This window comes from Polistes canadensis, unplaced genomic scaffold (genome assembly GCF_001313835.1).
Source record: "Polistes canadensis isolate GaletaPanama2010 unplaced genomic scaffold, ASM131383v1 scaffold_0, whole genome shotgun sequence".
NCBI classification, from domain to species: domain Eukaryota; kingdom Metazoa; phylum Arthropoda; class Insecta; order Hymenoptera; family Vespidae; genus Polistes; species Polistes canadensis.
Window position 1 is genome coordinate 185,317 of NW_014569547.1, and position 13,965 is coordinate 199,281.

The 13,965-nt window shown below is 29.5% G+C and overlaps 3 protein-coding genes across 3 annotated transcripts; all 3 read left to right on the forward strand.

The window, feature by feature from the left end:
* Positions 1-441: 441 nt before the first annotated feature.
* On the forward strand, positions 442-3,271 carry LOC106792109 (arylphorin subunit beta-like). The gene is made up of 6 exons (XM_014758308.1): positions 442-736; positions 943-1,279; positions 1,482-1,891; positions 1,995-2,311; positions 2,401-2,753; positions 2,817-3,271. The coding sequence occupies exons 1-6, from the start codon at positions 518-520 to the stop codon at positions 3,212-3,214; spliced, it is 2,034 nt and encodes a 677-aa protein (XP_014613794.1). The 5' UTR covers positions 442-517; the 3' UTR covers positions 3,215-3,271.
* A 279-nt stretch (positions 3,272-3,550) lies between these two features.
* On the forward strand, positions 3,551-6,680 carry LOC106792180 (geranylgeranyl transferase type-2 subunit beta). The gene is made up of 7 exons (XM_014758434.1): positions 3,551-4,692; positions 4,771-4,870; positions 4,949-5,053; positions 5,224-5,580; positions 5,693-5,837; positions 5,919-6,094; positions 6,174-6,680. Exons 2-7 carry the CDS (start codon positions 4,862-4,864, stop codon positions 6,384-6,386), a joined length of 1,005 nt encoding a protein of 334 aa, XP_014613920.1. The 5' UTR covers positions 3,551-4,692; positions 4,771-4,861; the 3' UTR covers positions 6,387-6,680.
* A 427-nt stretch (positions 6,681-7,107) lies between these two features.
* Positions 7,108-13,125, forward strand: LOC106790239. Its single transcript, XM_014759095.1, has 7 exons — positions 7,108-7,191; positions 9,054-9,208; positions 11,977-12,066; positions 12,158-12,313; positions 12,393-12,554; positions 12,625-12,870; positions 12,947-13,125. Exons 1-7 carry the CDS (start codon positions 7,108-7,110, stop codon positions 13,119-13,121), a joined length of 1,068 nt encoding a protein of 355 aa, XP_014614581.1. The 3' UTR covers positions 13,122-13,125.
* The last annotated feature ends 840 nt before the right edge of the window (positions 13,126-13,965 follow it).

The window sequence follows — 13,965 nt, forward strand, 5'->3', positions numbered from 1 at the left end:
CCACTTTTGGGTAATTATGAAATCATTTAAACACAACTTAAAATTTAAAAATTAATAATAAAAAAAGTTAAATTAATAAGTGCCCGCACTTATTTTGTTTTGCTTTATTTATAGGTGACTCTATGAGAAATTTTTTTTTTTTTAATTTAACAATACTAGTTCAAAAGATATAATTTTTTAATATAAATATTATTCCTCAATTTTTACTTAAAAAATAACATAAGAAGAGCAAACTAGTATTAGTTTAATAGATAATTTGCGATAGCATGCAGAAAAAAGGTATAAATAATTGCACCATTAACAAATCTCAGCTGGAGTAATCACTGGTAAACATGATTGTTAATACCCTGTATCATTTTTGTGCGTTTTTCTTTGCAAAATATACGAGTCGCCCTTATGACCTGAGCCATGTTGATTAGGAAGTGATGATACTATAAATATGGATGAATTCTGTAATTGTGCATAGAATTGGTGGAGGAAAGACAGCCGGTTACTCTGACAGTCTGTTAAACTAATCATGTACAGGAACTTGGTAGTTTTGGCCGTTCTGGCCTTCTGCCTTGTCTCTGCTGAATATTACACAGTTCAAACGGCTGACAAAGAGTTTTTATTAAAACAAAAGAAGATATACAATCTCTTGTATCACGTTTCCCAACCAGACATCGTCAATCCTGATTTATTTAACGAGGGTAAACAATTTAGTATCGAAGCTAACATCGATTCCTACACCAATCAAGTATGTAATTGATTCTAAAAATAAGATCATATTTAAACTATATCTTGTATATTATGAATTCCAAATAATCATGTGTGACTGTGAAGTTTTTAATCTAACGTATTATAAATATAAAGCTAAATAATTGGTAATAAATTAATAATTTTGCAATTATATGAATCTATTGATTATATATAATAATGGGTATAATTATGAAATATTTTCAGGATGCTGTGAAAGAATTCCTATACCTATACAAGCATGGAATGTTACCACGTGGCAGTGTTTTCTCAATCTATTATCCTAAAATTCTAAAAGAATCGATAGCTTTGTTCCATATATTCTATTATGCCAAAGATTTTGATGTCTTCTACAAAACAGCATTATGGGCTCGTATTTACATAAGTGAAGGTCAATTCATTTATGCTTTTTACAATGCTGTCATTCAACGTCCAGATACTATGTATATTCAACTTCCACCTACGTATGAGCTTTATCCGTATATATTTTTCAATTCTGAAGTTCTTCAGAAGGCAAATCACGCAAAGATCTTTGGTAAACTAGGTAAGAAAAACAGATCTTCAAAATTACGTTATTTAGAATTTTGTAGAAAAACTGGTTTCGTTAAAAAATACAAAATAACATAAAAGCTTATTATTATGTAGATAATAATAAATTTCAAATATGATTAAATTTACACAAGTTTTTAGATAAAATTCATAATTTATTGTCAGTAAAGAATATATTTTTATTACTAATATTCCAGATTCGCAAAAGTCAGCTGGATGTGACACATACATTATTCCAGCGAACTATTCTGGCTGGTATATTAATCACGAATATGATCAAGAGATCAAATTAAATTACTTCACTGAAGATATTGGCTTGAACTTGTATTACTTCTACTTCAGACATCAATACCCCTTCTGGATGAAAGGCGAAGAATTTAAACTCCCGAAATATCGTGGGGAAGAATACTTATACGGACATAAACAACTTATGGCACGTTACCACTTAGAACGTTTATCAAATGGTCTTGAGAAGGTAGAAGATTTTGAATGGACCCAAAAATTCTATCCTGGATATTATCCAACCATGAATTTTCACAATGGGTTGCCATTCGTACAACGTCCACGCTTCAGTATATTCCCATATTACAAGTACAAATATATCAAGGTATCTATCATTTAATTTATACAAAATATACTATTTCTAAGTAATTGTATTTGTACAATAGATTATATAAAATTTAGATGGGTCATTTTCCTATTTTTTTCAGAATGTACAAGAGATGGAATCGCGTATCACTGGTGCCATCGATTCTGGCCTTGTCATGGATAAAAATGCCACATTGATCAATATTCATACTTCAGATGGTATTAATATTCTTGGAAATATAATTGAAGGTAATGAGGATTCATATAACTACGATTTCTATGGAAGCTTAGACTATTATGCTAGAAAGATTCTTGGATATAACATGGAACCCGCAACACCATATCAAATCACACCGAGTGCTCTTGAAAGTTGTTCAACATCTTTAAGAGATCCAGCTTTTTATCGGTTTTACAAGAGGATAATCTATTATTACTACAGGTATTGTTTGTTAATAAGTGTGTCACATCACATTACAACATCACATTCATTATTTACATTCACAAAATTATTTTAATTGACTTCAATAGATACAAAGTACGTCAACAGCCTTATACCAAAGATATGGTTGTTTTCCCAAGTCTCAAAGTTGAATCCTTTGCTGTGGACAAACTGACAACTTTCTTCGATCAATTTGATACATCCCTTAACAACGGTTTGGTAGTTGAGAGCCAACAAGAAGCTGAGAGCTACATTATCAAAGCAAGACAATATCGTCTCAATCACAAACCATTCAATTTGCATATAACTATTAATTCTGAAAAAAGTACCAAAGTAGCTATTCGCATTTTCCTCGGACCCAAATATGACGCACGTCATAGATTACTTAACTTTGAAGAGAACTTCAAATATTTCTATCAGATTGATAACTGGATACTCGATTGTAAGTATCACAATTTATACTAATTCTATTTTGTTTTTACTAATATGATGATTATTTCTACAGTAAATGCCGGTATGAACAAAATCGACCGAAGCAGCAAAGACTTTTACTTCTTATCTCCTGATCCGGAACCTAGCGAAGTTTTCTATAAGAAGATCGAAAAATCTTTGGATGGTTCCGAAACCTTTAAATACAACAAAAGACTTTATGGATTCCCAGAGAGGTTGCTTCTCCCTAAAGGAAGACCAGAAGGTTTTCCATTACGTATGTTTATCTATGTCAGCCCAGTATTAGATGAACCTCAATTATACTCGTCTCGAATCTTCGGTGATTACAAATTTGACGATAAATCTGCTGGATTCCCCTTGGATAAACCAACCATTAATTTCCACTACGATGGACCTAACATGTTACTGAAAGATGTTTTCATTTTCCACAAGGATGAAACTGAACAGTTTTAACGACATAATTATTTGATTTATCATTTACGTAATTCATTAAAAAAATGTTAATTTTTATTAGTGCATTTAATATATATGCGTAATATATTATTTCATTTTTCACGCTAAATAAAATCTTATTTTATGAAGCTGAAAAACTAATTTGTTTGAATTTATATATATATACACCTTATCATTTAAACAATTTTAAAAACATGTGTTAATTTTATAATAATATTGTAGTATATATAGAGTATAAATTTTATTAATATTCTAGCTTAGATAAAAGTATAGCATTGGAAAAAAAGTAATTATTTAAATACGAAATCACGCAACAACAAATTTACATCCTAACTTATAGATTATACATACTTTTAATCCGCTCGTTTATCTTGAAAATTTATTAATTAGAGATGGCCATAAAGTTTTTCTTTTTTCCTGTTGCATCTTAAAACACATGTAAAAAAGTTATTAGATAATGTTTTTGTAAATTGTTTTCTATGATGGTAATCTTCTAGGAGCTTTTCATGTATCACGCAAGTGACCAAGAAAGAAAGGATAGTGTTTAAAATAACGCGACAAGGAAGCCCTCTAGATTCCCTTATGTAGCGCGAAATTCAAATTCATTCACAGATATTTTATAAAATAAGGAAAAAAGATTTTGTTTCTCCTAATATCTAGCCTGAACTAATATTGAACTTATTATCGAGTAATAATAATATCAAATTTAATTTCTAATATTTAATATAAGATTTGCTTGTGTGTTAGTTTTATTAAGATAAATCTCTGAAGGAAACATCAACGAAGCTATATACAAGGAGAACGATCGAGATAGGCGTTTGTGTCGAATTTGTGTTGTTGAAAATGACTGAATATTGAGTACGATAATTATCCACGAGGGCGGCGTTAATGTTCTTAAGTTTCGATTTAAGTACGTGTGATTTTATAAATAAACAAATGAAATTAATAGTTCCCTTTGATGTTTTTATTTTAATTACTGTTTTTAAAAAACAGATCAAGCGACTAGACGCGCTCTCTAGTGGCAATAGAAATCATCCTTTCATTGTGAATATTGTACCCACATTTATAACACGGTGGTTGTCCTCCTTGTATATAGGCTCGATGAACTTACCTTAATACTTTTTTAATAAGTTAAGAAAAGAAGAACGTTCTGTCAAATACACGTGAAAACTTTAGATCATTATTTTCGTTAAATGAAGTGACTGTATTTTTTACTTAAACAATATTTATTATTTCTTTGTAATTATTATAGTTTCAATAATCTTATTAAATATGTTTATTCATGATTTTATCTGTTTCTGACGTCCTTATACTCTTACTTTCATTAACCAGTTTACCTTCTTGATGTTATATTCATTGTAGTTATTTTAATAGGATTGATTATAAATTTCTTGATATTTTTAATATATTATAACTCCTAATTAGTATCTAGCATATTATTTATATTACAAGGTCGCTTGAGACACACCTCATAAATGGTAAGATAGTTTTTTTTACTTTAATACGTGTCCATTTTTTAGTAGAGTTTATATAATATTATCTATGCTATTTTACAGTGTACTATTTGGAGAGATTGTTTAAGGAAAAGCCTTAAATATTAAAATATATCATCGATATCACTTATAAGTGAAATATACCAAATATAATATGAAAATGGTTTGTAGATTTGTTATATTTTGGTTATACGTATACATCTATATTTCTATATTCATGTAATTTTATATTTTTTTCTAGCCGATTTTGACACATGATATTGAACTACCACCTGTTGTCCCAGAATTACTATTAGAAAAACATGCTAAGTATCTCATTGCATTTGGAAACAATAAAGAGGAATATGTAAGTATTATTTAAATTTATTTCTAAGTACTTAGAATTTTCCACTGTGTAGACAATTTAAGATAAATAGCTATAGTGACTGAAATTTTGATCTGAAAGTTGCATACATTAATTTGACAATTAAGCTTAATTTAGGATTAAATTAGTTAAACTCTCGTGTTAACTTTTAGCATTATTGTATGACGGAACATATAAGAATTTCTGGATTTTATTGGGGCCTTACTGCATTAGATTTAATGGGAAAACTTGATGAGACCAATAAAGAGGAAATGTTAGAATTTATCAAACAATGTCAAAGTGACAGTGGTGGGATTTCTGCTAGCATAAATCATGATCCGCATTTACTTTACACACTAAGCGCAGTTCAAATATTATGCCTTTATGATGCGTTAGATGTAATTGATACAGAAAAAATTGTTAAATACGTTAAAGAAAGGCAACAACCGGATGGTAGTTTCACCGGCGATATCTGGGGTGAAATAGATACTAGATTTTCTTTTTGTGCAATTGCTACTTTATCACTGTTGGTAAGAAATATTTAAATACATAGTTTGAAAATTAAGTTAGTTAGAAAGTTAAATTAGAAATTGTTTTTTTTCCAATACATATATATGCAAAATATATAACTTTTAATTTTAGAAACGTTTAGATGCTATAAATGTGGACAAGGCAGTAGAGTTTGTAATGAAGTGTATGAACTTTGATGGAGGGTTTGGTTCTAAACCTGGTTCTGAAAGTCATGCTGGTTTAGTTTATTGCTGTGTAGGGCTGTTATCAATAACGGGTAATGCATATTATAATGCTATAAATAAACATATCCATATACATAGAATTTTTTATATACAAGTTATTTTTTTATATTTAGGAAATTTACACTTAGTAGATGCAGATCGTTTAGGTTGGTGGTTGTGTGAAAGACAACTTCCATCGGGTGGTCTAAATGGTAGACCAGAAAAATTACCAGATGTATGTTATTCTTGGTGGGTTCTCTCGACGCTTACAATTTTAAATCGTCTTCATTGGATAAATAAAAAGTGTTTAGTAAGTAATTGTTATTATAAAATGGTATCATTAATTAAAACGAAATGTTATACAAATATCTTCATTTTTTATACAACAGATAGATTATATTTTGTCGTGTCAAGATACCGAAACTGGAGGCTTTGGCGATAGACCTGGCAATGTTCCTGATCCTTTTCATACTTTATTCGGACTTACCGCGTTATCGTTACTCCATACTGATTATCCATTGAAAGAAGTTAATCCAACTTTTTGTTTACCGCAATATGTAGTAGATCGTTTAGGATTGGCACCAGCACAAGTGGAAACATGATTTAATACATATACACGTACAAGCACGATTTAAAAAATGAATTGCAGTTATGCAAAATTTACGAGTATTTTATTTACATTATCTATCACAATTTAAGAGGTGAAAGATATTTTTCTGAGTAAAAAACTATTTTTATTTGGTTTTTGCTTGAACAACCAAATATTCCAGGGAAAAGGAAATGAAATCAGATTATTAATAGAAGAATACAAATCAAAATAAAATTGATATTTGTATATCTGTCTATATTATAATTAATATATTATTAATAAGTTTACTGCAATAATAAACATTTTTCTAGAAAAATGATTTAAAAGAAATTACTTAATTTTTAGAAAATCTAAATAATATATAATTTCAATCAAATATATATTTATCAGGACATTACTCAATTCCCTACTTTACATTATCCTTTTTCACATAAAGTTATATTATAGGAGTCTCACAGATGTCCTTACTCGTCTATTATTTAATTTTAATATCTTCAGAATGTACTTTTAACAAACAAATTGTTAATTCTACTGGACTCCTAGAAGAAGCATTTTGTTTACGCTCGAGAGATAAATTAAACAAATTAATGAATAAAAAATGAATAAATAAATATCTTTTAATTAGGATGTGTTAATAAGATAAATAAAAAGGAAAATCTAATGAATCTGTAATAAGTATTGTGAGTCATATGATATACTCAATTGGTCCACGTTCTTGACTGTAGTGAAAGTATATGTCCGTATTTACCCCACCTTCGACTATGAGTAAACCTATGTGCGTGGACATACTGACTTTAACCGGCCTAAGACCGGCCCGCGTAAAATGAAGCGGGACAAAACGCGTCAGGCCCCGAACCAAGAAACTACTCAACATAGAAAAGTCAAATCTTTATACACTTATTATTAATCGATATTGACAACGGGTCATTGAACGTTTTATCGAGATCGTATTGGCATTATATCATAGGGAATATTATTCTTTCAATATTAACAATTATTTCGACGTTAACATCATCAATACGTTATCAATTATTATATTATAGTCTTCCGTTCTGGATGGTCCGTTCTGGATGGACCGTTCTTTAAACGGTGCAACTCGTTATTTCGGCTAAGTGATTCCGTTTTAAAAACGTTATTCGTAATCGTGTTGTTAACTGCTTAACAATCTTGTAAATTGTCTTTAACAATTATAGTTCATCGATTTCAGCCGTCAAACACGTGCGTTTCGTTCGATGCAATTATTTACCGATAACAACGGAGTTGTTACCTACGATAAAAACGTGAACGTTGATTTAATTATATATTCTATGTGATTCGTAATAATTGAATATATTATATATGTATATGTGTGTATATATATATATATATATATATATATATATAATAAATGATCGTTAAGAAAAAATCGTTAAAATTATAATTCGGTCGACACGTTTATAAGACGTGAAAAGAATGAATAAATTTGAAGAAATAATAATGGATCGAAAGACGAGAATTATTTTAACACAACTATTTCTATTTGTAAGTATTTTAAGATTTTATTCATTCATTAAATAATTATATTATTTATGACTAATTATAAATTTTGTATATTAACGTTTGTATTCTATCGATCAACATTAACCATTGCGAGTTAGTTGCTCATATAATTTATTGTATATTTTGCTTTGCACAAGAGAACGGCTCATAATTATAATAATTTTTCATTACTTGTTTTCTAAACGTTCATTCGACGATCGACAACTTGTTAATAGCTTTGACGATGTCATGCGATGAGTCAAGGAAAAGAAAGATCATTAACGTAATACGAATTCATTCCTTTTGTATAAAGATGTTACATCAGAACTTCATTCTATTAATTACATAAAAAAAAAAAAAAGAAGAAAAATTAATTGCGATTAAAAGTATATTTCCGCTTAATCAAATTCAATGGGAAACATAATAATCCTTAATAGAAGAATATATATACATCGATCACTAGCTCTATTGTTCATCGTTGCAACGTTTCATTCTCTTCCTATTGTATTTTTTTTTTTATTTTTATTCTCTAATGCTTTCCACGTGCTGTTTTTATCTTTAACTGGAACAAGCTCGCTTTTCAAAAGAATTATAATGCTATTAACATCGTAATTATTATGTATGAGTTTGTAATTTATGTCTACTGTGGCAACCATTAAAACGATAGATTCGAACGAGTTTAGTTCTACGAATCCGGGTTGAGTCACTCTTGGTTTCGTGAATGTAGAACAACCTCGTGAACGACAAAAGACACTTTTAAAATCAATGTATAATACAATACTTTCGAATCGACAGGAAGAATGAATCTTATCAATTTTCTTTGCCGTCTCGAAATTTCTTTTATGTTAATGTTAATTCATGTATACGTATATAATTAATTCTATCGATTTAAAGCAAATGAACGAGATGAAGAATTAGAAAAAAAAAACAAAAAAACAAAACAAAAATATAGTAAACGTAATAAAATAAAATATACAGAAATAGTTAATTCGAAAATATAATTTTTATATGCTTTTCAACGGTCTCATTTCGTATATTATTGCATTAATACGGTAACAATTATGTCTAATAATTTTTCCATTTCTATATTAATCATAATATATAATTTATATTTAATATATGATTTAATTTCATTGTAATAAATGCAAAAAAATATCGTAAGATATTTTTAGCGGGAATACGAAGTGAACCTTGTACGGAATACGGTTGTCCTGGACGACCACAATATGAACCCTTCGTTCCAGCACCTCCAGGACATACTCCAGGATGTGCTAAACCTGGTCAAACGTTTTGCGAATCTTTGGATCATTATCCTCAGTAAGTATAAAAAGAGTAAGTTTAAATATAAATGTTTCGTTTCAAATTCGTAATAAAAAATTAAAATGATAATGTATTATAGCGGATGTGATATCACCGTTGACTTTTATTAAAATTGTACGAATGAAGCGTTGTCTTATTTCCGTTTAATGCTATTATCGAAAAAAAAAAAAAAAAATAAAAAAGAAGGGATAAGGAAATAAATAGGAAAAAAATTTAAGTCAGACTCGCTCTTCCAGGTATTGAAATTCTTACGAACGTTTCCGAAACTCGCGTGGCATACAAATGATTTCCGTGCGTGTCAAATCTTCCTCCCCGAAGGGAAAGTCATGGAAGAAACGGTTCCATAATTCGATATTCTTCAATTTAATTTTATTTATGTATTTGCTTTTTTTTTTTTTTTTTTATCTTTTCATTCCTTCACCGAAATTCTCATTATAATAGAGGAAAAGAGTGAAAGAAAGAGAGAGAAAGAAAAAAATCCAATTAGAAACGTATAAAATCGTGTAACTGTTATGTAAAATGAAACGAAGTGAAAAATACGAAACAATGATAATAAAATTACAACACAATATTATCCGTGAGTTTTGTTATACGATCATCAGACTATGACCCTGGCCTTGATGCGGTGGTCATGCAAGACACCTGTCAAGATAATTATCGGACCTCTCTTACGAAAATGATTACTTTTTTTTCAAAATAACACCTCCTTATACAAATTTACCGTAATATCGATTAATTTTTCATTTAATTTTGTTTATTTTATAATATATAAATTATGCGATATATTATAATATTTTGATTTTAAATAAATCAATTGTATTTTATTAATCGAAAGTTGAAATGATTTCTTAATTTTGTATTTATATTTGATTATTCGTTTTATATTATATATCTCTTCCGTATAAATAGATATTAATTTGTTTAAAATAATATCGTAAACGAAAAGGAGTCTGTAAAAGATCCAACAAGAATGGACGAAGATAGAAAACGGAAAGGAATTTCATAACGAAATTTCTCAGGATGTTTTGTACCATACGTAGACATATGACAGAACATGTCCTGCTTTCAACTATTACATTCAAGATTTATTGCTAAAGATAACTAATATTATCATCTCACGCGTCAAACAGATAGGAGCAAGCTGGTTGGGAAAAAGTGTTTGATAGTTTGAGTAACCGCGTTTACAATTACAGTCTTTGAAAGTATAGTTTCTTAATTTTGTAACACTCTCTTTTTCCTTCTCTCATACTTTTCTAATTGAATACAATACGATTTTTTTCTATGCAGTTATTTCAGTCACATTATTAATTAGTTCGTAATACATTGATTATTCAATTAAGTAATATATTTCACGTCGTTACAGATTGTTAAACAGATAATTGATTAGCAATTCTAATTGAATTAAAAAAAATGTCATTTAATAAAATCCAACAAGCAGTTCGTTCGATAATAATCTATCCGTTTCATAACTACTTGTCATACTATATAAAGTTTTATTATTGTTTCCAAGTAATTATACAGAATCTATAAAAAAAATCTAGCTGTTATCGGTAATTCTATTTTTCTTTTTTTACTTAGATATTTTTTGTTTTCACTCCCACAAGTAACTTTTTTACGACTTATGATTATTTTACGACTTAGAATAATGGTCACTATTCTTAGATCGATTCATAGTGAAAGGCAATGCTTTCTTATTACTTCGGAGAAGCGCGTAAGTCCGGTCGACCTCTTTCTTACTTTCATGGGAATATAAGTAAATAAAAATTTATCTATATTCTTAATAAAAGATACGCGGGTAATCGTACTTTACCGGTGTAATGAACAAGTTGAATATTTTTAGCCCGATTAGATAGAAATATTCGAATCGAGAAATATCAACAAATTTCTGGGATATTAATTGAGTAACGAATTCATGAATTTCGCGAATTTGAAAGATTCATTCGAAGATATTAGGAAGATTAAAATGATATTATTAGAAAGACGTTAGAATCGTGAGAAAGAGAAAGAGAATGAGAGACAAGACACAAGACAAGAGATAAAAATTATTCTAGATTACAGTTAATCGTAGTCGAAGAATACTCGAGGTTGTATAACGGTCACGAATGAAAAAAAAAAAAAGAAAAAAGAAAAGAAATACATTATAGCTGCCGGCTATGAATTAAACATCGGAAACACCTTTAACCGATGTTTCTCGGCTACGGAGAAAGTTTAAAGATCTATGTACGTACAGCATACATCTTCGACATGTTAAATTCGTCTTGCGCGTAGATAAAATGACGAATTTTTCCTCTAATTCACATCCATTAACCCCCCCCATCCATCAACTTTTTTACCGTTGAAATTTATTTTCTTCGATAATAAAAATGACAGAAAGAAATCGTCAACTTTCTGACCCGTTTGTTTTAAAAGTCTATTAGATAGATGTTTGTAATATGGAACGCGTGTAAACATTTCTTTTCTTTTTTTTTTCTTTTTTGTTTTATGCGCTAACGATTAGAATTTGAAATTAGCATACAACGTGAGATAGTAATGTCGACAACGTGATCTTTAATCTTTTACGAGTTTTATAAAACTTTGTTTGTATTCTGAAATATTTTTTACGCGTGAAATTTCTCAAGTGACACAATAACGATAAAATTTTAATGAAACGACACCAAAAACAAGAAACTTAAAGAAAAATATCATTAATTTCACTTTGTTCGCGTTGCGGGTTCTACGCGTTCTTATTTTTGTTCTTTCTTTTTTTTTTTTATTTTATGTTACAGACAACTAATAAAATTCCTCATCGATAAGTGTAGCTTTGACTTCGGTACGGCGTTGAGGGATGAGTCTAATGAGAATTTGAACGCTTACAGGTTTGTTTTTAAAAGATATTTAGATAATGTTAATAAAAGAAAAGTATTGCGAACAGACCTATTCATTTAATGAAAGAAATAATCATATCAGCCCATCACATGATTATCATCAAGGCTATGAGTATCCACGACAGGATGCTCCTACCTTATATTCACAGTCTTTGCCCATTTTACCGATTCATCGTCCAGTTAATAGACAACCAACTGTAATATACGGGTCTTTGTTTAATAATACTCATCACAATGGGTAAATATAATAATTGTATGTTTTTTGTTTTATCTATTAATCACACGTCGAGTGTCGTAACGAAATGATATTAAATCAGATACAAATATGTAACACCATCGAGACCTGAGAGAAATCCATTGTTGGACGCTGGATCTTTATCAAAGTATCATCCACAACAGCATTCAGAATTGCCTGTATTTTCCCCAACGCCATCTTTAAATTCATTCAAGCGAGATCAAACTTGGTGGACGAACAACGGGTAAGATATTTTGGATATTAATATTTTTTAAAAATCGATTATTTTATTATCAGTTTTTATTTCGATTTAGGTATGCACGTAACAATAAAGTAACACCACGAACGTTCCACGAGAATCCGCTTTTACAGTATGTAAATTTGAAAACAAAACGAAGAAAGAGGCAAACAGATATCGATACTATTACTCTTTGTCCAACCGAAGCTCAGTACATCGCACCAAGGGCTGCACTTAACAATCGGGGTAACTGGATGTACGTTGTTAATATTTTAGAACAAAACGAAAAGTACTCGCAATTAGTCAAAAGTGAAAAGTGTTTGTAAGTAGATTTTCAATTGAATTTTTTGTTCTTGCAATAATTTACAAGCAATGACACTTCGAATTAATTTTCATAGGACAAAAACATGTAATGGTATATGCTCTGTCCCTCTTGGATATACGAGTACATGTGAACAACAGTTCGTACAAAAGAGATTGGTTGCCTTAGAAGGTACTGGTAATCGACTTTACACCGATGTTTTTTGGTTCCCGCATGGTTGTTCGTGTCAGATTAAATTCAACGGCGAATAATATAATAACGTAATTATTAATAATATTTAAAAAGAACAAAAAGAAAATTATAATAGCGTTAAGGAAAGTGTGAAAAGAATTCATATCATCGTTAATTCTCATATTGGTATGATATAAGGTAAGAATTTATAAGAATATAATAAAGTGTTGTTGTACGGTTGGATTCTAAAGTCTAATTAATTAATTATAATGCAATAAGTTTGTCTCCGAATACAATAAATAGTCCAGGAACTCGTATGTTGAAAAAAGTAATTTATTGCGAGTCGATAAATGGTAATTGAAAATAAGATTTTACTGTAGAAATGTTGGCCGGGCACCTTAATAGCAGAAAAAAATGAATAAGTGCTCTTAATTGCTGACTATTTGCTCAACTTTATTTTATCAAATATTTTGTATTTATCGTTAATTAATTGAAAATAATTATTACACTTTGAATAAATATGAAATGGCGACGTCATGAATGGGAGATATGTTGTACGCATGCGCAATTACAAATTCAAGGCGCCAGCGTACTTTGAAAAATTTGAATTTAATATACCATAAGAAATATAAAATTAATTTAAATGAATAAAATTGAAACAACAATTGCAACGCGTGATTAAATAATTAATTTAATATATCATTTCATTTGCATTAGAATTAATTAATAAAACGAGAAGTTAAAATTTTCTAATGCATCGAACGTCAGCCATTGGCCCGACAGTGCTTACGTTGCACCATACAAATTCTATGGACACCGTAAGCAATATCGGTTACCGGATCTCACCACGGGGAGGTTGCTGCGTCGGAGATCCATTTTAAAATGAAAGAAAAGAAATAAATAAATGTACTTGCACGTATATGT

Excerpts from the sequence above, each read along its gene's own strand:
- LOC106792109 (XM_014758308.1), top strand. The coding sequence starts at position 518 with ATGTACAGGAACTTGGTAGTTTTGGCCGTTCTGGCCTTCTGCCTTGTC. Across the intron at positions 737-942 it reads TCGATTCCTACACCAATCAA|GATGCTGTGAAAGAATTCCT; the intron begins GTATGTAATTGA and ends AAATATTTTCAG. Across the intron at positions 1,892-1,994 it reads ACAAGTACAAATATATCAAG|AATGTACAAGAGATGGAATC; the intron begins GTATCTATCATT and ends TATTTTTTTCAG.
- LOC106792180 (XM_014758434.1), top strand. Across the intron at positions 5,581-5,692 it reads TTGCTACTTTATCACTGTTG|AAACGTTTAGATGCTATAAA; the intron begins GTAAGAAATATT and ends TTTTAATTTTAG. Across the intron at positions 5,838-5,918 it reads AGGGCTGTTATCAATAACGG|GAAATTTACACTTAGTAGAT; the intron begins GTAATGCATATT and ends TTTTATATTTAG.
- LOC106790239 (XM_014759095.1), top strand. The coding sequence starts at position 7,108 with ATGTCCGTATTTACCCCACCTTCGACTATGAGTAAACCTATGTGCGTG. Across the intron at positions 7,192-9,053 it reads CCGGCCTAAGACCGGCCCGC|ATATTTTTAGCGGGAATACG; the intron begins GTAAAATGAAGC and ends AAATATCGTAAG. Across the intron at positions 12,067-12,157 it reads GAGAATTTGAACGCTTACAG|CCCATCACATGATTATCATC; the intron begins GTTTGTTTTTAA and ends TAATCATATCAG.